The sequence below is a fragment of the Lissotriton helveticus genome, chromosome 7 (genome assembly GCF_964261635.1).
Source record: "Lissotriton helveticus chromosome 7, aLisHel1.1, whole genome shotgun sequence".
In the NCBI taxonomy this organism is placed as follows: Eukaryota; Metazoa; Chordata; class Amphibia; order Caudata; family Salamandridae; genus Lissotriton; species Lissotriton helveticus.
The window spans coordinates 1,657,020,355-1,657,044,722 of NC_136068.1; the positions used below are offsets into that span (position 1 = coordinate 1,657,020,355).

Genomic DNA, 24,368 nt, shown 5'->3' on the forward strand with positions numbered 1-24,368 from the left:
TATTCTTGCCTCTAGTTGGTATGTGCCTATAGACTTTGTCTTAGTCAGTGCTCTGGTAATTCAACCTGTGTCGTCCCTGGCTTGACCGCATCTACAGGCCCCTCCAGCCAGGCGGACCATGGGGCACAATATTGCTCACTGAAAAATACTATTGGTACAACATTAACCGTAAGTATATGGACCAGATACACACATTAGGTGTGTCTATATGATATTGCCTTAATATTTAGGTTGAATCAAAGGAGTGGCATACATGGGGCTGGCCCTCATGTTGTCCTTAAGAAAAGGTGTAGGTGACACCTTGAAACATGTCGACAGGATACTAGGGACTGTGACAACATAACAGTTATATTTCCCTTATCCAACCCCTTTTAACACACCAACTAGAGGCAAGAATAAAATGTTGGCTTACTAGCCAAGTATTTTTATTTGTCACTCCACACCACACATTGCACTACACATAGCTTCACTAATAGTGCTCCTACATATCCCTCGCAAGTCGTAGCGCACCCCAAGCAGTAGATGCTTGGGATGGCCCCAATGATGAAGCATGTCACCTAAGGGCTACCTTGCGTGAGTGAGGGGACTCAAGAAAAGAATTTTCTTTTCCAAGACGGCACGGCCCAAAATCTGGGCAGCCCTGAAAAAACCTTCTCCCTGGCTAGGTCCACATGAAACACTTTGTGAAACTGCACTGCAAATGTTTGCGGCCCCCAGCACCAACGCCGGATTTATAAGTGTATCCCCATTTCCCTGACTAGACGCAAGGGTCCCCATTTGGACAAAGGTACCTACCTCTGCCAAATAGAACCCTCCATTTTTAACAATCTCCATTAGCCTCCAAGTTTTTTCCACATTTTTGAACCTCACAGTACATGAAATACAAGGTTGATGGGAGGAATACTTGCAATTTGTTTAAATGCTGGCAATTGCTCAGGGTAGCATTCCAATGTTATGTTAGCATGTTTTGTATAGCGCACAGCTGCCTCAGCGAAGAGGCGTCCCAGTGCTGAAGCAGAACATAGAGGCTGGAAATCAGAAGAAGGCACTAGGCTGTGGGGTGCAGCTGATTTTTTTGAGCCCTGCGAAAGCCCATCCTGTTCTACATTGCACGAATAGGAAGTGGCAGAGAATGCCAAAGCTTGGCAGCCAGTAGATTGAAAGAGTGCCCATCCGACCGTGCCCTCCTTGTACGATACAAAAGGGGGTGGTGATGGACGGAGCATCTGAACCAATCAAACACTCACACCCAGTCAAAAGATCTGGGTTTGATCCATCACCGTTCTTTAGCCCACTCTGCCACCCCAGTTCAGACATGGCTATATGCAAATCAGTCTGACCCTGTGCCTCATGGGAACAGTCCAGCCCGACCTGCCAAGCCATGCCTTCCCTGGACCGGAAACAAGCTTCCGAGGACCGGTTTCTGGCATTCCAGCCGTCTTCAGCCCGGCTTGCTTGAATCCAGTGGCAAAGTGAGCAAGGGACTCACGTCTGAGCATACCCTGCCACACTTATGGCGGCCAAAAGCGGTACAAAAGGGGGTGGTGATGGACGGAGCATCTGAACCAATCAAACACTCACACCCAGTCAAAAGATCTGGGTTTGATCCATCACCGTTCTTTAGCCCACTCTGCCACCCCAGTTCAGACATGGCTATATGCAAATCAGTCCGACCCTGTGCCTCATGGGAACAGTCCAGCCCGAACTGCCAAGCCATGCCTTCCCTGGACCGGAAACAAGCTTCCGAGGACCGGTTTCTGGCATTCCAGCAGTCTTCAGCCCGGCTTGCTTGAATCCAGTGACAAAGTGAGCAAGGGACTCACGTCTGAGCATACCCTGCCACACTTATGGCGGCTCAAACGCTCCGTCCATCATCCCCTTTTGTATCGCTTTGGTCACCCTAAGTGTGGCAGGGTATGCTCAGACGTGAGTCCCTTGCTCACTTGGCCACTGGATTCAAGATAGCCTGGCTGATGAGGATTATGAATCCGAAACCGGTCCCAGAATGCTTGTTTCCGGTCCATGGAAGACATGGCTTGGCAGTTCGGGCTGGACTGTTCCCACGAGGGACAGGGTCAGATGGATTTGCATATAGCCATGTCTGAAATGGGGTGGCTGAGTGGTCTAAAGAATGGTGATGGATTAAACCCAGATCAGTTGACTGGGGGTGAGTGTTGATTTGCTCAAACGCTCCGTCCATCATCCCCTTCTGTATCTCCTTGTACGAGGCACATCGCCAGATGTTTTCCCATGGAGCGAAGTTGGCACAAAGGGGAATAGGGCGATAGCAGATTGGACAGGATGGCCAAAGAAAGATTTCAATATTTTATATGCAGTGCAAAGGACGTTAAATTCCACTCGGTTGACAATAGGCAGCCAATGCACTGGCGGATTGCCCTAGAAGTGGGGCATTTTCTGGGGAGACCTAGCAGGGTTCTAGCTGCTGCATTTTGGATTTGCTATAGTCTCAGGGTTTCGGACTTATTTACCCCCCCCCCCCCCCCCAGTACATTGCATTGGCACAATCCAGTCCAGATAAAATGGAGGCCTGAATAATCATTTGCCTAACGGATGGGTCAAAAAACCCAAGCAATGGTTTAAGCCCCTGGAGTATGCCAAAGCAGGTCCCTGCAACTTTCTTGGTTTGAAACATCAGCATATGATACAATAGAAAGCCCTCTGCTCCTGGCCAGGACCGCCCAAGGTTTAACATAAAGATTAAAAAGCATGGGACTGAACACGAAGCGCTGCGGGACCCCTTGTTTGTTGGCATGAACGTGGAAGCGAACGGTGGGTCCACGACCTGGAAGGTCCATTGTTATTTTGCACACCAGGCCACCTCAGTTTCGACCGAGCTAAATGCAAATCAGTCTTGACCCTGCTCCAATGGGAACAGTCCAGTCCAATGTTACAAAATAGTTCACCCTGAACCAGAACAGATGCAACCCAGGATCAGATTGCACTGGCTATGGGCTCATCAGTTGACACCCTAAGTGTGATCTGCATTCCCAGACGTGGGTCTCTTGCCCACTGTGCCACTGTAATAAAGCTAAACCTGGCTGATGGCCCGTTATAAAGGGGAAAAACTAGTCAGGCTGGACTGTTCCCTGGAGGAGCAGGGTCAATGCATATTTGCATAGGTTTGAGAATAGTTTTACCATTCCATCCATTCCATTGTTCTAATCAGTACCAAGATACTCTCTGGTATTTGAACACTCTACAAAAAAAAAAAAGGGATGAAGCAGGTGATAAAGACTGCCCCCCCCCCCTGTAATATAGCACTATCTGTGATGTATCATGCTGAATAGGATCCTTTCACATTTCCCAGATATTTTTAAGAAAGTTGTTCTTTAGTTGGGATGGATAGGAACACACCCCCCTCACCCCCCTTCCCCCATGTAAATATTTCTCTAAATTTGGTCAAGTTAGGCACAGGTCAGAGACAGGGATTTCTTTCATTTAATGACAAAAAACTATAATAAAAAAACACCAATGTAGAATGCTTGTGGTTGGAATGTATAATCTCTCTGGCATAGATACCCCTACTTTTTGCCTGGATTCAATGCATGTTGATTGTACTTCACTGGGATCCTGCTAACCAGGACCCCAGTGACAGTGTGCTCTCCTCTAAATTTGCTGGTAAGTAATTTGTACACCCCACAATTGACATAATAGGGTACAACGATAAGTCTCTAATATGTGGTACTGAGGAACCTAGGGCATTGGTACACCAGGGGCTCCAGCATCTATTATGCGACCCATTGGAGCCCATGCAAACGGTCACAGATTGCATGAAATGGTGCTTGTACTTTTCACTTTAGATTTTCGGTTATATCTCAGTCATTCTACTTTTAGCCCATAAGTCATCCCCAAAGTAGGCCCTTCAGTCCAAGGTCAGGGTGCGTACTTCTAAGTGTGTGTGTGTACCCCTGCACGAGCAGAGGCACCCCTACAAATCCCAGACTTCATTCTCTGGGCTTTGTAAGCTCGGAGAACCATTTTAAAGATAAATAGTGGACAGTGGCACTTTGAGATGTTCAGCTACATGATGGCTACCTCGAACCTGGACATGGTTGGCGTCAAAGAAATAATGTTCCTAGGAAAAAAGGAGAGGCAGGGTCTCCAGTGTTGTAGAGTGCCTGGATCAGAGTTATGGATGGGGACAGTCAGCAGGACTGTTTTATGTTGCCCTCATACATCCCCTGCAGAATTTCATGCTTCATCACAGGGCAGTGCTCCTAGTCGGGCCGACACTGCAATGCCCTGCGGGTCACCCGAAGATTCAATTTGGCAGAGATCTTTTTAGAGGCTGTCGTATGAGGATTGCAAGTGAGGTGATTTGTGATGTGAAGTGGGGGGATGTGAATGAAAAGGTTAAAACTGGTAAGGGAGATCCTGCACTATACTTTAATGAGAGACTTGCCCTTCCAGGGATTAAAAAACTATTGAAAGTGAGTGGCCTCAGGGTTTTAAAGGAACCCTGGTAGTCCAAGTATTGAGACCTCATAGGAGTAGTATCCCATCGCCTCGAGGGAGGGACCCAACTCCGGTCACCCCTTTACAAGTGTGACAACAGGTTTCAAGCCTTTTATGGTCATAGGGATCGGTGGCGCTTCATCAGGACAGAGAACATAGCAGACAAACAATCCACACTAATGTGGTGCCCCTCTGTGATACCTACAGTGTGTGTTTTCTCTTCCCTACAGGTAGGACCCGGAACATCATGAAAGAGGATAAAAAACCATGGCAGAGCTTAACGTCATCCACCAGTGGTGTCCCTAAGTCATGGACCCATAGCTTGGTACCCCAACCATATAGTATGATAAAAAGACCATAAAAGGCATGTAAAGGGGCAGACTTAGACAAAAACTGGTAAGACAAAAAGCAAGTACCATGGTGGGGCGCCCCAAGGTACAGCTGACGCAGTGATGTCCGTAGGAGACATGGCCACTGTGACACTGGTACACATGGTCAGTACTTATCCAAGACATGGCCTTGTAAATGTAAATAGTCACAGGATTGAGGTTATTTCATGGCTTCACCAGTGCTGGCTAGAGGAACTCCAGTTGCATGCATCACATTTTATAGGCCACCAAACAGCTTGCTGTCAAAGAACAGAATACCCTATAGCAGAGCTGTGGGAGGGAATGACCATCTCCTTCATGAATTTGAGACAGACATTGCAAACAAACAGTACATACAGACATAAATTACACGTAATAATGCCCATGGTTTCTCGTGCCTCAATGTGGTCATGGTGACGGATACCTAAACATATAGTAAACAATTTGACAGAAAAACATCTGCACTATACCCCAACACCGTGCTCGCAAAACAAACGTGTGGTGGCATCACATGTAGTGCTATACTATAGGGATTTTAAAACAGGCAGCATGACTTGGGTCATGGCGCTTACTTAAAATAATCCAGAATATTGCAAAATTTGGTGGAAGGTAGGTGCCGTATTAAAGCATGCCCAGCTGAAATTAAAGTGACAGGTATGAAGGCCTTGTGGTCACAGGAAAGAGGTTTAAACAGAGAAGTCGGCCGGCCGGCCGGCCGTGGAGGCAGACTACCATGGCACATACGGTTCTGGCGTGTGGATAGTGAGTCTGCACCTACCTGTCTCCGGGATAGTACTCCCAGTGGGGATGGTGGCTGGTTATGACCTGTTCTTTAGGAAGGAGACTAGAGCGCTGATCGACTGATGGAGTGACAGCGCAGGTCTGGCGGTCATTTTGGAGTGGTCAGGAATATCGAAAGTTATGCTAGGAACGCCAAGGCAAATTGACGGCGCAAGGAGCAATTGCGTGGTGTCTCATGCCACATCCAAGCCAGAAGGAAACTTCTTTGGAGTGAAGGAATCCCTTTCTTGATTCTGGAGGGCCTTCCAAGTCAGAGACCGGTTTGCTGATCCTGTTACCCCACAAACATCACCCAGCTCTGCAACACAGGTGGTGGTTTGTTGGTTCTACAGAGGCCTGAGCAGTCTTCACTGTAATTTGACTGACTGCAATCCTTCTCTAGCCAACTGGAACTGCCTCCCTATGCACCACATCCGTTTGCCATTGCCTAGACTTGTCAGCTTTCTTCATGGAAGTTATTTATGTTACAAGAAGCCCCATTTTCCAGCATTGCGCAGCTCCAAGAACTTCGTCTTGCCTGCATCCTCTGCATTGTGAGCCTATATCTCCTGTGTGCTGCTGAAGATTCCTTCTGACTCCGGTGCCTGCTGCCAGAGAGTCCTTGAGGGAGCACGGGCTATTCCTGATGGTTCTCCGGTGTGGTGAGGGCCGACTATGACTTACCCTTGCTGCGTTGATCACACAGACCTTGCTGGTCTGCAACACAATATCTTCTCACCAGTTTCCATTTGCCAAGGTTGGTTGGTGGTCCTACCTGCCAGGGACCTTCCTGCACTCATCGACTGGACCGGGCAGCTCATGGAGGGTTCCTGTGCTACTGCATAATGGCCTGGTATCCACCTCTGCTGCTGCTGCTGCTACTACTACTACTACTTCAGCCTCCCCGTGCTACAGCAAGAACCTCAGACATCCACTGGCATGGTGCTCCTGTGCTTCCTGGTCCATTCCGGGTGGTTTGGACTCCATACCCTCTGCTTTCAGGTTCTTTTTGTCTGGATTGCATGTCCTGGTTCCCCTGGCCTGGTCCATGGGACTTTGTAGCTGCTGGCCCTCCATTAGCCTCCATTGGTATCAACGAGCGGTTCCAACACCAATTCACCCAGACTCCCTGGTGTAGGTATCCTAGTTTCCCGAGTAATCACGGGTGGGGTGGCTCTCCAACCTTCCTTGATCCAAGTGGCTCCGTCTGGGTCTTTTGGGGTGGGCCCTAGAACAGTACAAATCCAACCACAACTTACTCTGTGTTATTCTATTGACGTTTGGCCTGGTGTAACCACTCTGCACCTGGGTGCCATATCGTCTCTGGCTACTCATCTTAGGGAGTTCAGTGCTTTCCCTGGGGTCCTCCATCCTTGAGTATTAGTCCGGTTTTCGTGACCATTCCACTATTTTAAGCATGTGGTTAGATTCCCCCATCGTGGCCCATGGGTTTTCGCATGCCACTAACCTGGTTTTCAAGTATTTTGTGTGTATATTTGATATCTCCAGGTAGGAGACACACCAATGTTTGTGTTTATTAAATAGAAAATATGTTTATACTACCTTGATGTGGTTCTCTTGTGTGAGCTTATGGACTATGTGGCTTTACACCCTCCTATATAAGCCTGATCTGCTGTACACAGCTACCCCTTAAGACCTTTGGTTATCAGGGACCTAAACACTATCACTAAGGGTTTCCTGGACTCAGTGCACAGGGCCTCACCATAGGTGGACACTTTATACTGAGCCAGCCTCCTATACTTGTTAATCGTTGGCAGAGACTGGGGCGCAAGGTCACATGTTGGGACTGCAATGAACATGAGTTTCTGTTTACAAAGCAGGTCAGACCAGTCAACATTTTTACCTAGTAGCTTTAGAGCTCAAATTCTTTCAGCAGTTAAAGTCCAAATTTGAACCATGAGAGGTTCCCTCAAAGTCTGATACTTTATACTCCGACCGAAGCCACTGGTTGTTGTGCCCAATTAGAACACTGAATTATAGTGGGTAATGTCACTCCACTGCAGAGATAGATTTACTGCGCTCATTGGTCGAACTACAGACTTTATTTTTTTGGGTTCTCAAAATCCTCCAACAGTTCAAGGCTTAACCTGTGGCCTGACAGGGCTCAAAAGGTCAGATACCTTAATAAAAAAGTCTTGCAGAACCGGTTTTCAGCACAGCAAAAACTCACCAGAACTATACTGACTTCCTTCCCTTCGTTGCTACAGTCACCATGACCAATCCTGAGCACATTGGCCTAATCCTCTAGCGGTATAAACACAATTATTATTAAGTCCCACTTTTCTCCAACTGATTGCTGCATTCCTTCTGCTCATTCCTGCAGCTTGCATCCTTAGGACAGACTACTTTCTTTTGCTAGAGGTCTTTCCCAATGGAAAGCTGGGCCTTGTGCAGTCACTAGTCTTCTGTTCTTTTTTATTATAGCATCCAACAACGAGGCTAACCACTTGAAAACCCTGTCCCCTTTGAATAACAGTTTAAGTCCCTGGGTGCCAGTAGGAGAGCGTAGTAGTACCAAAGCCTTCTTCATTCAGTAGGAAGCCAGTTCTCCTTAAAGATGTTCTGAGGACGTGGTGTGGTGCCCATCTTCTCCTGTGAACTATCCAGTGACTGAAGAATTCCCTCCACCAAATCCTAACTATTTTCTCACCAGCTTATTTTCGCTTCTCCCATTTTAGTTTACGGCAAGCATTAGAATTTCTAAATCCAATCGAAGAGGGCTATCCACTTCTTTCCTCTGGAGGACCATTGGTCCTTTACTTAGCTACTACCCTATTCAGTTGCAGTGCCAGTCTGCAGGTCTCCAAACAGTCTAGTATGGCCCTGGACATGTCTGGGAGCAGTCCTTTTGGGGAGAGGAGTTGGCCTACAGGCTTGGGCAGTCGCCCTCGAATCGGGGGAACCGGGTTCGGGTCTCCGCAATGACACTGAACATCCTGTGATTAAGTGATTTGCTCAATCTCCCCGTGCCTAACAAAAATGAATGTGTCCTCATGTAACGCAACTGGTGCTATGTAAAGCGCTCGAATACCCGATACCGGGTCAAGTGTGCGCTATATATAAACTCTGCAAAATAAAAAATGTAGTTCAAAAGGACAGTTAAGGCTGTCCTTTCTATTGCCAGTTGTTCCTGTTCCCAGTTACTAAATTCGCTTTAAAAAAAAGTCAGTTGTTGACAGCAACGTGCCATATCGTACCCAGGACTCAAGTAATTTTCCTCAAAATGCAAGGTCTTAACTCACAGCAAGGAATATAGAGTTGGCCTTTGGAAAAGAGTTAAGATGCAAACTAGTTCTGGGCCACCTCTTTGCCAACTCGAAGTACCCCTTCTAAAAGTTAGTTTTCTACTAAATATACATCACAATACTCGTTTCACAATTAACTTCGATATTTGAAATTAATTGGAAAATAACTTCGAGGTATGAAATATAGATTTTTCTTACAACTAGGCTTGTCCAGGGAAACTCTAGACTTACCTACACAGTTAAAACACAATTTCCCTATAATGTTCACTTTGAGAACACGCTATTTCCATTGTGGAGAATGCCATATTCGTATTGATTTAAGGGGCCACTTTAGGGATGACTAATCCCCAATTAAATATTAAATAGATTAAAAAATACATAGGTTTCCATACAATGCAACGGCACGGTTACTTCAGAGAGATTAAAATGCAGTCAAACTGTGGCTCAATGGTACATTTTTCAGCTATATATTTATCAATGTGGGTCATTTGAATACACACTGCTGTCAAATAATTACATATATCTCCTGTGAATGTGTACAATTTCTTCACCAACTTAGAGTAGTCTTACTAGAGAGCTTAATACACAAAATAACTGAACACAACTTCACTACTTAGGGGCTGGGTACATGCACTCACAGTACAAACAGCAAAAATAGAATTCACAAATTTATGTATTTTAGAAAGGTAGGTAAATAACCTTTCCTCCCTTTCGAAGTGTATTGTGAGTTTGGTCTCTTTGGATGCAGTTTTAACAGATTTTAAAGGAAGCACCTGGTTAGCGTTTGAGTGATGCTTTGATTTTGTGCCAGATCTTGTACATTCGGGCTACAAGCGTTGAAATCCAAATATGCATGAAACTGCAGTATACATATGATGTCTGCATGAAGAAAGTCATACGATGGTATAGATACATCGATGATGTGTTTTTAATATGGCAGGGAACAGAGACAGAAGTCAGTCAGTTCATCGAAAAACTGAATTGTAACAATTACAATTTAGCCTTCACCTCAGAAATAAGTCACAACAAAGCCAACTTTTTGGATGTCACAATTGAAGTGAATGATGGTCAGTTTGAGACAACTATGTACAGGAAGCCTACTGCAGGCAATACTGTACTACATGCTAAGAATCATCATCCTCCCCACCTAATTAGGAGCATCCCCTATGGGGAAATGCTCAGAATCAGGCGGGTGTGTAGTACAGAATCACAATGTAAACAGGTCCAAGAGGCTAGCAAGCAAAGGTTCCTGGCCAGGGGATATAGCCATAGCGTTATCAACGCTGCTATGAATAAAGCAAATGCTATATCCAGAGACACTGCCCTCATTCACAAGAAAACTCTGAAACCTACCATTTGTGGTGATAAACAACCCACCAGATTAATTTGGACTTACAATAGGCAACAAGGGGCCTTAAGAAAAATTGTCAACAGACACTGGGATCTTATAAGATTGGATCCAGTGATAGGAGAACATATGCCAAGGAAACCGGCCATCACGTACAGGAAAGCACGATCTTTACAAGATGCATTAGTAAAATCTAGTCATGAGGTGATTCCGCCCAGCAATTGTATGCTCAGACGTGAGTCCCAGGCTCTCCACACCACTGGAGTCAAGCTATCCAGGCTGAATGAAGGCTGATAGCCAGAAACCGGTCCTTGGATGCTTGATTCCGGTTTGGGAAAGACATGGCTTGGTAGTTCAGACTGGACTGTTGCCATGAGGTACAGGGTCAGAGCTGATTTGCATATAGCCAGTGTCAAACCCAGGCTGGTGTGGAGTGCAAAAAAACGATGGATTTAGGCCCAGATCCTTGTACTGGGGTGAATGTATGACATTGTTCTACATTCTGTCCATCAACCGTGTTTTCAGCAATTGGCTAGCAGGAAGCAAGGGCTTCAGGAAATGTTCCAGTTGCAAAGCTTGCCTGCATGGTGTGAGTAAAACAGAATACACCATTCCGTTCTCAGACACGCCCCTTAAAATCCTAAAGCAGCTAACCTGCAAAAGCAAGTACGTGGTGTATGTGCTGGAGTGCCCATGTGGCCTGCGATACGTGGGGAGCACAAAATTGCAGGTCCACAAAAGGGTACTCCAGCACATCAGAGCCATCAACACGAATGATGCCACGTACCCAGTTGCACGGCACTTTAAGGAGAGTCACAACAACAGTGCACTCCTTAGGTACTTCGCAATTGACATGGTAGGCCCATTAAGAAGAGGTGGTGACAGAGAGGGTATCCTCAGAGCTTTAGAGACTAAATACATCATCGAGTTGAACAGCAAATCCCCTTGGGGATTAAACTCGACTGAAGATCTGTATACGTGTCTATAAAAAAAAAATCGAATGATATATAGAAGCAGCGTTATTTGTTGTAATATTGCTATCTTCACAAATATCGTTGTGTACTTGTTTTTAGGTTATCTCCTCATTTGATTGGTGTATTGAAGACACTTCATGGCGCAGCAGTTAGTATTGAAAACTTTTTATTAGCCTGTGTTAACATTCGGTTCTGGAAAGAAAGTTAACGAACGACATCCTTGCATAGGTTGGGATCAGCCTATGTAATACAGAAAACAATTTTAATATATACACATATGTTTACAATCATGAGATATATGTTCACAATTTCACTGTTTTGTTATCTTTCCGCATACGAGTAGTTGGACACTGTGCACGTGATTCCTTTAGGATATATTTATCTTTATATGGAACAGTTGATCTAGTATAAATTAGTTTAGTCATCTCTTGGTATTTTATACAGCAATCAATTTGTCAACTGATTTTTTCTGAACGAGGTCTTTATTTGCAATATGGATTATCCAGTTACAAACAATGCTTATGACTTTAAGTACTAGTTTTCAAAAAACACCAATATTGTGATATGAAATGTTTGTTTCACAATGTTAAATGCACAAATCACTTTGATTAATTAATCGTTGGGGATTATCCTGTGATGTACAATGGTGTTTTTCAGTCTGTCTTCGATAGCATTTGGAGGACTGGACAGTGTCCAACGAAAAGCTGGGGATCCAGAGCACTAGCACTTTAAATTCTGATCGCGCTCTCTATGTGTCATGTGACCAAGGCCTTTTGGAGGCCGAAACGTTATGCTTGACGAAGGTGCCGATTAAAGAATCTACTCACCTGAACTACTGATTCTCGTGTTCTTTGCTGTGGTGGCGTTTGGGATTTTGTGGAAGCGCCTTCCTGTTCTGAGCTCGTTTAATATATATATATATATATATATATATATATATACACACATACACACATATACACACACACACACACACACACGCGCACACACACATATATATACATATCTAGCCGTTGGCTATCTGTTGCTCCTAAATTGAATGGCTTCTCGTTTGCCCTTGTTCCATCTTATTTACGAGGGCAAAACTGCAAGCCTTAGTTTTGTATTAAAACAGTTAAAGCATAAATGTCATTCGAAGCCAGCTAAATCAACTCTGAAGTAGAAAGAGAAGAGAAATCAGAGTACTGAATTCAACACTTTATGGGTTGGATATACTAGACAAATTTAGATTCAGTTTGATAAGCTGGTCACAGAATTCTATTGTGATTGTTCCAGTTGCGGTTTAAAGCATTAAGTCACATCTCCCAGAAGGAGACAGTTTAACTTTCGCATTAAAACAAGTATATTATACATTTTCTTTCAGCAAGAGTAGTCTGCGTTGGGCAGTATATACACAGGCAGGCATGTATCTTGTTTCAATTGAGCATGTGAAAACAAACAAGGCATCCTACTTTCAATGCCAGGTAAAGTGTAGTAATTTTATCTTCAAGTTTGTTATATATCGGAGGACTGTAGTGCTGCATCTCTTGATCTCTATGGTGAAAGTTTAAATTTGTCAAAACTAATTCTGTGTAGTAATTTTATTTTCAAGTTTGTTATATATCGGAGGACTGTAGTGCTGCATCTCTTGATCTCTATGGTGAAAGTTTGAATTTGTCAAAACTAATTCTGCTGGGAAATAGGCAGAATCAAAGTAAAACCCATAGGACCATAAAATAAAAACTCAGTTAAAATCCAATCAATAAATACAGATAAAAATGTACATACGGTATGAAAAGCATCAAAACAAATCAAGATGAGTCGACACAATTAATACAGTACATCTTAAAAAGAAAGAGCCACCTCTAATCTCATGGGATGCCTAGTCACAACTATCACAGCCTTACAGCTACTTTCAAACAAGCATTTGAAACGCAATAGGTCTCGCAGTTGTGAGAGTTTGAGCTATTGGCATTGTGAATGGCAATGCCTTTTATTTACATGTTGGTTTTTAAAACATAAATGAAAGGCATTATAATTTACAATGCCAATAGCTTAAACTGTCGCAAATGCGCGACCTATTGCATTGCAAATGCTTGTTGGAAGTTGCAACACATATTATTTAGCCTGTCACTGTGTGTAGGCATTTGAAGCAAGCAAACCATAGAAGTACTAACCTGGAGAAGGGCTGCCTCAGAAAACTGGGTGTGAGTGGCCATTTTAGAATGATAAAATGTTAAGCAACACCTATTGACAAGATCCTCTTACAAAGTAGAAGGAGGTTAATAGATACATGAATGGCAATTATTGTTTTTTTCCCACTTCTGAAAATGGTCAAAATTACTGCAGTTCATTATTTCTTCTAAGCAATGTTTGTAAGCATCTTAATGTGCACAAGATCATGTTTTGCTTTGTCCCCATCTTGTTGAAAATGCAACGTTTCTGACAAACATAGCTGTTTCAAGTGAGCTGCGCTGGTGTTGTCACACCACTGGCTGGCCCTGTGATCTTGCCAAAAGGACATCCTTCTATTATGTCTACTTCAGAAACCTTTTCGGAACATGGTAAACCGCCCGACTCGGAGTCACGTTTTTTTTCTGCAAAGGGGCCTCCCTGCCCTTTTATAGCCCCCCTATGTATGAATATGTAGAAGCACCATAGAGAGAGCATGATCAGAACTGCCAGCAGCAATATATGTAAGCACCTTAATGTACATGAAATTTTTTTGCTTTGCTCACACATGACTTTCTACTTACCCTTCTTGTTCGAAATGCAATGTTTCTACTAGCATGCTTCTGACATGCTGCTCAGCTGTTTAAAGTGAGCTGTGCTGGTGACGTCACACCACCAGCTAGCCCTGCAATCTTGTCAAAAGGGCATCGTTTTATTATGTCTACTTGAGCAGCCCTACTCTATTAATGTGTTTTTTTCTGCAAAGGCACCTACCTGCCCTTTTATAACCGCGCATATGGCGAAGAGCAAGCAAACATTACAAATAAAACAAGTATTAGTGGAGAGGCTATGGAGCTGCTGACTCGAGAGTGGGAGATCCCGACTAGAGTCTCTGCTCCGCAACATCTTGCGATTCTGGGACAATCACGTAATTTCTCCTGGTGATAAGTTGTCAATTTATATGTGCTGCAACTAAAGACAAAAAAAGCACGGAATGAGCTGCTTTTATAGACGCTCTATTAAACAACAAGTGCTTGCTTTCATAACTCTTGGTAACACCTTATTGGTAACATTTTCAACAGTGGTAACTTTTGCTCTGCTGCATATTGCACACTCCGTGATCGGATTATATTTTTTTATTTCTCTTAAAGGGCCCCGAAGCACAGGCACAAATTAATATACTGCCATTCTGTCCATGAAGAATACATTTCCTTATTGTCATCGTGGGGAGTCTTGAGCATCTTCGCTTCGCTATTTTACCAGATTCGCAAAAAGACTTCCTTTCATTGTACACGCTGGTCTGTACTACACTGTACGGGCCTAGTTCCGTTTTTACAGATCACGCCAAATCACAGGCAGAGACAGATCAGAGCATATGTTGCTTTTTAGATCGGGGTCCCTATTTTTCCGAGACGTTCTGCAGAGGCCTGCCAAGCTGCTAACCGCATGGGCAGTAGTCTCGGTTTACGAGACTGTGCACGCAGTAACTCCGCATTGCAATGTTCATGCCACACAGAAGCACCACTGCGAAGCCATGCGGGGAAGGTAACAGTTTAATCAGGATGTTCGCCACTCCGAACATTTACACCAGCTGTTCTTTGTTAGGCTATCCTCTTGGCAAAGGATACAGGACTTCCGAATACATTTTAAAAACAAGCCGTCCCATTGAAAAGTAAACAATGGACACGATCTCGTGCTTAGTCAAACCAGGCTCCAAAATAATATCCTTTTCCTGCGGTTTCTTACATTATATTAGTCTCTCGAGCCTGGTGTGTTACATCTTGCTTACGCAGAGCTGCTTTGGCTGGAGCGTCTGGTCACTGCGCATGCGCGTTTGACGAGTATATGCACTTCCGGGTGAAGAGAAGCGAACTACTTCGTGGTATGGTATGCGGTGATGTGGTATGGTATGCGGTGATGTGGTATGGTATGCGGTGATGTGGTATGGTATGCGGTGATGTGGTATGGTATGCGGTGATGAACTGACGTGGCTCGCGTGAAGGCAACTGGTTGCTCGAAGTGCTGGACAGAGCGTTCTAAATGGGAAGCCCCGCGTGACGATCCTGTAGCCCGGTGAGTGGGGCGGTGTGCATGCACGTGGTTGTGTATGCAGTGTGTCTGCGTGCGTGTGTGTGTGTGTGTGTTTGCGCACTTCAGGGAATCTGAGGCAGGAGATGCGCAGGGCGCCGGCCTGGACGTGCGCGTCCACAGATCCCAACCGCCGCGCGTGCCCCGGTGTGTCTCCCTTGAGAGGCATCTCATCAAAAATAGGTCTCGAGAGCGAGACCTAAAAAGCTATGTACGTTAAAAATGATATCTACCTGGAGCAACTGTAGATACATAAGGGCCAGTCGGACTTCAGAGTAATGTTCCCTTTTAGGAATAGGAATAATAGAAGCCTTCCGAGGCATCACATACAAATTATAGAACATGGTAAACTGCAGGGTATCCTGTGGAGAACTGTTGTCGCAGCCAAAGGATGCGAGTCTGTGACCCCTATTCCTACCTCAGGGTAGGCTAGCAGAACGAGCAATAGGTCCAGCTAGAACTTAACAAAAAAGCGATCAGAATCTTTAAGTGAGAGTGGTTTGAGTCACAAGGAGGAGCTACAGACTAGGTTGCTGGAAAAAAGGTCCACATCATGGCTTGCTGATTTGCTGCAGAGTCTATATTGCACAGCTAATCTCCACAGATGTATTTGAAAGACTTTATTAAAGATTTAGAAACTGATTTGTTTAAAAGAATGACTTGCTGTGGATTTACCTGTTAAAGTGCAGAGATGATGTAATCAATGATATATAGACAGGGAACATGCATAGCATGTCTACACCAGAGGAAATGAAGAGGATCAGATATTTTGCAGTACTGTATGGCAGGTGGCTCACAATGTAAAATGTACTTCAAACAAGGGTTTTTAGCTCAGGGCTTATTCAAGGCGCTCAGTCAATATACGCAAAGAGGTATAGATTTACAAACATGGTATGTATGGTGCAAACTAGGCAAGGGGAAAGCCCTATAACCCCTCAAGTAAGTGTGGGCAACACCTACACCAAACAAGCAAAACTCAAACGCCTAGCCACATATAAAATGGAATCAAGTTCATGTGAACACAGGTATATACAGAAACAAAAGGTATATTTCCAGATGGAAGGAACAGTCTTGAAATGATGTTGATAGGAACTTCAATCTTTTAATTTCTTGCCAAAAACAATGCACGTTGAACAAGCCAGCAGACATGTGTTTCATCGCTTTAAGGAGGAGAATTGCTGCGCGACTTCAGGGCGCTCAAGCCAGTGATACTTCCAACCCGGCCGGGCTGACGCAGGCAAAGTATAACGTTCCGGACCGTCAGAGTTAAAACAATTTCAAAAGTGAACTGCAAAGGTCAATCATGCTGAGTAACCGTGCTTGTATTGCTGAATGGCTTTAAGGTCATGGGGCAATCTTCAATGTGGCCAATCGTTCGGATCAAGTTTATTGCATATAATCCCGTCTTAGTTCAGAATACATAATGCAGCCCCCACGACGAGTCACTCCCTGGAACTGAGTGACTCGTTGGGGGAAGAGGGATGCGAAAATAATTTGCATCTGTTAAATCTCTGTCACAATGTAATAGGGTTGGGAGATCCATAGCCCCATGGAAAAAGGCGGAAGCACAGACATTTGATGCCAACACAGGGGAGGCTCTCTTTAGAAGTTTGCTGAAAAGTCCTTGGCAGTGATGTCAGCTAGGGGTGGATTTAAGGCCACTAGAGAAGATGTTAACAGGGACTTCTTGATGGTACAATCTTGACCAGGAGGTTTGGGTGGAAGAGTGATGTGGCACTCTAGGAATGCCCAGTTGTGGCCGACTTCCAGAACTTTACATCCCCATTTAAAAACTCTTGTCTAAATTTAAGAAGTTGTTGGAGTTGTATTGTGGACATGGCCTGTGACAACACCATGGCAAGCTGGAAGGAAAAACCCCAGATTGACTCAGGACTGCCTACAATGGATCCCAGAAACCGTGGGTTCCTCCAGGAGCATCCCTCTGCAAAGTAAAACCCTTTTTAAGCCAGGAGGCCTGCTGCAGAGGGTCCACAACACTAGGGATCACCATCAAGAGCAACAGGAGCCCAAGATGGTCAAAATCAGCCCATTGGAGCTCAAGACAGTCAGCTTCCCCCGACCCCCCCTGTGCAATTAAGTGTATTGGGTTCTGGTGGAATATTGGAGATAGCCCCAGGGAGGGCTAGGGCCCGTCATAGTCGGGGAGTCAGCACAGAGTCCCCAATTTAATACATTTAGTGTCTAATGGACATGCATGTGGCCCCCTACCCTGTGGTTCAATTGCCCTCGAAGGTCCCCTCCCCCATCTGCCTATGGGCAGATTAAGGGGGCACAAGACCAACACATCTAAACAGACAGGGGAGCACCGTCAAGCCCCCCCCCCCCCAATGGTGGGGGCCTTGTCACCGCTCCCCGTGCTCTTGGTTGGGACAAACGAGGTAGCCATTGCAGCAGGAGAACACCTTGCCCATTCTACTTGCAGCAACTGGGCAGGGAGCAGGCTACCACACCAGTGAGGACAGTTCCAGTTGCATGGGGAGGTGTGCAGGTGACAGTGGTTTTCCAGCATAGCCACAATAAATAAGAGCCTGCCGGGACTCTGGGTTTGACCGGGCACCACCCTTTAAAAAAAAAAATGTTTTAAGTATAAAAAAATAAATAGGAAGAAAGGTGCAGTGTGAGGCCGTGCACAGGTAAAGAATAAGTCTACAGCTGGAGCTGCGGTTCAAATATGCACCGCTCTTCTCTAGGAGCGCCCAATAAAGTGCTGCAGGACTTTCTAACTGCATACGTTTTCCTGCCAATGGATGGTAGGAAAACTTGACTTGAGCACAATCAGTGGATTCAAGGAGTGTTGGGGAGGGGGCTGAAGGAGTTACAGCAGCCCCCAAGAGGTAAGACTAAGTTCCTGGGTTTAGGAAACCATAGCGTCCCGAATGTTAACCATCAGTTTTGACGCACTCTAAAGGTTTCGGCTTTTGCTCTTCACCTGGCAGTGCACCACCCTCTAGGGTTGGTTCATGGGTTGCACTTTATGTGGACCGAATGATTGAAAATAAATGATAGACGTGATATTCATCTCAAACGTTCTATTGATAAGTGAATGCAAACAGTGTTTTTTGATCAATGTTAAAATGCTTTGACATTACTAATCTTATTGCTAATCCTCTTTAGTAAGACTATGGTGACATTTGTATCATTTCCTTTCTATACACAGTGTCAGTCCGGCAAGTTAGCATTATTTTGGACGCGAGGACGCATTTTGCACTGCACATAGTGCAAAACTGAATAGGACAGCTACTCGTGTTCTGTTAGTTCTTGTTGTCCCCATGCACATGCAATAAGATTTCTACCCAAACCATATCTCGTGGCCTAGAAGTGTTCTCTCGGTCAATGTGAAATGCTGGCAATAAGCATTGTATGGTCAGAGTGCAGCAACAATACGATGACATCAAGAGTAAAAAAAGCTGTTCATACATATTAGTTCATGAGTGACACATGGGCATAAGCAACAATGTGAACATACAGAGTGAATGCTCACCCATCTTACTAAAGGGCAGTAGTCATCCTCGCAATAATGAACTCCAACTTCATTTTAACTCCCCTTCCGAGAAGAAGCCCCACATGCACCTCAGTGCAAGGCTCCAAATACACTTGGAACAGTTCAAGTATGACTAGCATGTAGCACGAGTAGAACCAGGACATGGTGTTATTAAAGACACATTCAAAGCAAGCGTTAATCCATTTATAGTTCTGCTTCCCTATTTGTACTTGCCTTTCGTCGATTCATCTCCAGTGACCAAGGTGAGCACTGAAAATAGAAAACAGATAAAACTCACTATTAAGAAACATGCATCTTGCGTTTCATTTGTATGTGGTACAGTTTCAAGGCAAGGGCAGTTATGCGGCTCACCATAACGTGGAAAATAGCTGGTGCTTCTCACCATTTCTATTGTATGTACAGGGTGGAAGGAAATGTGTGCTTTTCACACTTTTCTGAACTGGTCCTCTTTGTGTTTTTCATAGGGCATACAAAGGGCCCAGATCAGAGCAAACTGGATTAAGTACAAATATACAAACAGAAGACAACGTCGAGGTCTTCACAATGATAGATGTTTGAACAAAGACTGAAGAATACATCATACAAAACCTGGTACTTGAGCAAAAAAGGGAATGGTCAAAATATAAACCTGCTGGGATGGTCAGAATGTACAGGCAGTATAAATGAAGGTTTAGAGTGCGGTAAATATTTAGTGACAAAAGGCAACAACTTACTGGACGGGTTTGAGGTCAATACACGGTTGATGAAGGGGGAAGGATACAGATGGAAACCACAGGACTCCAGGTTCCTACGAAGGTGTGGCATCAACAAGAAAATCAGGATGGGGGAGACCGGCAGCATTTAGGATTTAACAGCAGAGAAGGACATGGGAATTTAGACTATTTGCCAACGACAAAGTCTTAGCATATAAAGGATAATAAGGTGAATCAAAGCTGGGCCAGAGACAAACCGGTAAAAAAAAAAAGAAAAAAAGGATTGGAGATGTAATGTTGTAGCTGGGCCGGGCACTAGGACCGGCACCAGGGATCACAAAGTAGGAGGGGAATTGAAAATAGAACAGGAGTCGTCAGGGGTCAGAAAGAAGCAGGGAATATAGGAGTGAGAACACGGTGTCAATAAAGTTCCCACTGAATAAATAACTAGTGTCGTCTGTGTGCGGATTGCGACACTACAGCTGGCGATGAGGGGTCGTGGACCTTCGCTGAACTTACCTGGTGCAGTCGTATCCTGTGGAGTGCTCCGTTATGTTGAGCTGTGCTGTTTGCCACCTGGGGTGCCCACCCCGGTCGCGTCGTGCCCCTGCAGCTAGGTTTGTAGTTGATGCCCCCAGACGTTCCTCTGGATCCGGGATCAGAAAAAAAACCTTCACTGGCTGCCTGTACAGGCCAGGATTAATTTTAAAGGTTCTTGTCCTTACCTACCGTGCTCTACACGGTCTGGGTGCTGAGGACATTGTGACTCTTGTGTCCTTTTATACCCCGGGCAGGGCCCTGCAATCGGCCCACAAAAGCCTTCTATCTATCCCCCGACCATTAAGGCAATGATGCTTTAGCCTTCACAGCGCTCTGCTGCTTAAAAACGCTCAGCACGCCGTTTTTAAACTCTCAGTTTTTCTATTTTAGTTATTTCTGGCTTTATATTTCCCCCTGATTTTAACTGTGTTGTTTAGGGCCCCTTACCTGCACCTTAAAGGAATTATCACCGCGTTTTCGCGGGTCCGGTTCCCGGGCGGTGGTCAGAGGACGGGCGCCATCTTGGAGTGGGCTGGACACCGAGGCACTCCAGGAGGGAGCGGTCTAGCGCTCCTCACGCACTTGGGGAGTCCTACTTAAAGCTCTCACCCTACGCGCAGCGGTCGCGCCCTCCCTGCGCCTGAGTCGTGCCAGAGTCGTGCCCGTCTGCACTCGTCCGCGTCTCGGAGGCGTTCGTGGCGGGACTCTGGGCGACGACACAAGCATAGCAGGGGCACTTGTTTGTCGGAGGATGTGTCGCGCACGACGGTCCGGGGTGCTGTCTTACAGCGCGGATGTATTGACATCTTTGCGCGCTCATCCGTTGGGGTGTAAATGTTTATTCCCCGGAGGGCGTCTTTTGGGAAAAGGATGTCCCACTTGTGGATGGCGCCCTATGGACTTGCCCACCCCTGTTCGTCCTCCCCTCACCCAGAACCATCATTGTGCTCTTTTGAACACAAGGTCCCTGGCGTGTCATGCGTCGGATATCTGGAGTTTGCTTGATAATTCCGATATATCATGTCTATTTTTAACTGAGACATGGCTAGGGGTAGGCTCCGAACCAGACGTTGCTTGTGCTCTGCCGTCTAACTACACCATCTTGAGGAAAGACAGGATCGGGGGCAGAGGAGGAGGAGTGGCCTTGATAGTGGATAAGGCCTTGGGTTGTTCCTCTTTTCCTGTGGAGAACATCGCTGGTTGTGAAGCTTTAGGCTTCACACTCAACCTCTCGTCCTCCCAGACGTGCACAGGGATTCTTGTATATAGACCTCCTGGCCCGATTGGTACTTTCATTGAGGACCTGCAGGCAGCTCTTTCCATACCCTGTCTGCGTTCTGCACATTGTATGCTGTTGGGTGACTTAAACCTACATTTGGACTCATCGTCCGACGCTAATGCGTCAAAACTACGGGAAATAACTACAACCCTGGGGCTTAAAGCTTTTATTGATAACCCCACTCATGTCAAAGGACATATGTTAGATGTACTTTTTTCTACGGCGCCGATAGTTGTATCCCCGCCGCTTCCAGTCCTTTGGTCTGACCATTTTTTAATAAAATTTGTTATGTCTTATGAGACTAGGCCCAGGCAAAGAACACAAAAGGAGGTGTCTCGTCAATCCAGAGCTTTTCACCTAGTGACAGCGGATATGCTATCCGCTGCTCTATGCCAACATCCCTGTAATTTGACAGGGATTTTAGATACTGATCTGATTTTGGTTCAGGAATGGCTGCGAACGAGATTCGTGGAGCTGTCTCCTGTGAAGCTAGCAAGAACTATTCCCTGCCATGACTCTGCTCCTTGGTTTACGGCCACATTACGTTCTATGCGCCAAGACTGTAAAAAGGCGGAACGTCTCTGGCGTCGTAAATATGATCCAATGGAGAAATCTAAATATCGTGATGCCATTAAAAGCTACCATAAAAATATTGCTGAAGCCAAAAAGGAATACCTTGAGCGTAGGATTGATCGAGCAGACAATACGAGTAGGGAACTCTTCAGAATTGTTAAGGAGTTTGTAGATCCTGCTGTAGGAGCTCTTCCACACTCTCATACGGAAGGGTGGATCAGACAGCTTGCAGACTTCTTTGTCACAAAGATTAAAACCATTCAGGATTCGTTTCCCCTGTGGACTTATCCGAGGCAGCTGATGCTGTCGCCCAGAACGGTCAGGTACCATCTTCAGAAGCCGAAAGTGAGCCCATACTATCGGTCTTTCCGCTACTGACTTGCGCAACTTCCTTGGAGCTACTGACCCGGCTTCAATCTGGCTCGCCCCTGGACGTATGTCCAGCAAGGTGTTTGGGCAGGGTGGCTCCGGTACTTAACTTGCTGAACCCCCTGCTCAATTTATCCTTGAGTTCCGGAGTGGTGCCGCGGGAGTGGAAACATGCACTTATTCTGCCGCTTATCAAAAAGCCTCAGTTAGATCCGCTGCAGCTGGCTAACTATAGACCGATCTCCCTCCTCCCTGCTCTGGCGAAGGTAGTTGAGAAGCATGTTCAACTCACACTTACCACCTTTATTGAGAAGAATAACATTCTGCATGATTCTCAATCTGGTTTCCGTGCGAATTACAGCACGGAGACGGCCCTCTTGGAGGTGACCGACGCCATCAGGGAGATCTTGGGGGTAAGGCTATGTTAGTCCTTTTGGACTTGTCAGCGGCCTTTGACACCGTCCCTCATGCTGGCCTCCTTTTAAGACTCCGGGAGATCGGCTTGCGGGGGACGGTGTTGGACTGGTTCCATTCTTTCCTATCGGACCGCCGGCAGGTGATCTGGGCCCCCCCGTTCGCCGCTGAAATGCAAGCGCTAGAGGTTGGGGTTCCTCAAGGATCCATTCTGAGCCCCACCATATTTAATATCTATATGGCCCCTCTGGCGCTTGTAGCGGAGGCTTATGGGGCCCGGGTCATCTCATACGCTGATGACACCCAGCTTTTGTTCACCTGCAGCAAAGGCGAGGCGAGGCTTTTGACGGCGACAGGATTAAGGGCTGTTTGAGCGCAGTTTTTGCGTGGTTTCAGCGACACAGCCTGAAGTGCAACTCGGATAAGTCTGAGTTGCTTTTCTTCGGCTGTGCCCCTGACCCGGGCTGGAAGTCCTGGTGGCCCCATGATATGTTCCCCCCTAAGAAATCATCTTCCCAAGTGAAAAATCTGGGTGTGGTGCTTGATGATGATCTCTCTTTTCGCCCCCATATCATGGGGATATCCGGGAAATGTTTTGGCATCCTCAAGATGCTGAGGAAGTTTCTTCCTCTGCTGTCCCTACAATACCGGAAGACAGTAGTCCAGGCGTTAGTGGGATCTAGGTTAGATTACGCTAATGCGCTCTTTGCAGGTCTGCCCAAGTATCTTCTGGCCAGACTGCAAATTGTCCAAAACTCGGCGGCCAGAGCTATCTTCGTCCTGCCAAGAAGAGCCAGCGCTCAACTGCTTTTGAATAGGCTGCATTGGCTGCCTATTTCTAAAAGAATCAGATTTAAAATTCTTACGCTGGCCTTCAAAGCCCTTCATTGCATCGGTCCTAATTATATTAGGAAGCGGATTGCCTTCTATGTGCCGCGGAGGGTGTTACGATCCGCCGATTTGGCTAAACTAGAGGTGCCCCCGGCTAAGCGTGTTCGGATGGGAGAACGATCCTTTCAATTTGTGGCAGCTCGATGTTGGAATGAGCTCCCTCTCCCCCTACGTAAAGCTACGAACCTCCTGGTTTTCAGGAAAGAGCTGAAGACTCTGCTCTTTTCTGTGTAATCATTGTGACAGCAGTGCTGTTTCCCTTTGCGTTTTTAGGTTTCAGGTCTCTTTCCCAAAGCGCCGGGACGCCCTCTTGGGCAGCCGTGCGCTCTAAAAGTACGGCCTCAACATAACATAACATAACATAACATAGGTGGGGAGGGAGGGCCTTTTTCTCCCTTGCTCCAAAACTGTGGAACACGCTTCAATCTGACCTTAATGGCCAGCTGTCCCTCGCCCTTTTCGGTAAATGTCTAAAAACATGGCTTTTCACAGAATCCTACCTGTAATCCCCCTCTTCGGGTGTCACAGGCCACTCAGCTGTTTCCATCAGATGCGCCTTGATGCCTCCGGGTTAAGTCGTGCAATACAAATCCCAAATTCATTCATTCACTCATTCCTGCCGTCCAGCCAGATGCT

The 24,368-nt window shown here is 45.8% G+C and overlaps 1 protein-coding gene across 3 annotated transcripts in view; it reads right to left on the bottom strand.

Moving 5' to 3' along the window:
- Positions 1-24,368, bottom strand: part of LOC144770642 (zonadhesin-like) — a 96,259-nt gene that overhangs the window by 17,672 nt on the left and 54,219 nt on the right. For all 3 annotated transcript variants that reach the window (XM_078655338.1, XM_078655339.1, XM_078655340.1), the window contains one exon: positions 19,188-19,223. In XM_078655338.1, coding sequence (XP_078511464.1) covers positions 19,188-19,223 — 36 coding nt within the window. The remainder of the gene's footprint in view (positions 1-19,187; positions 19,224-24,368) is intronic.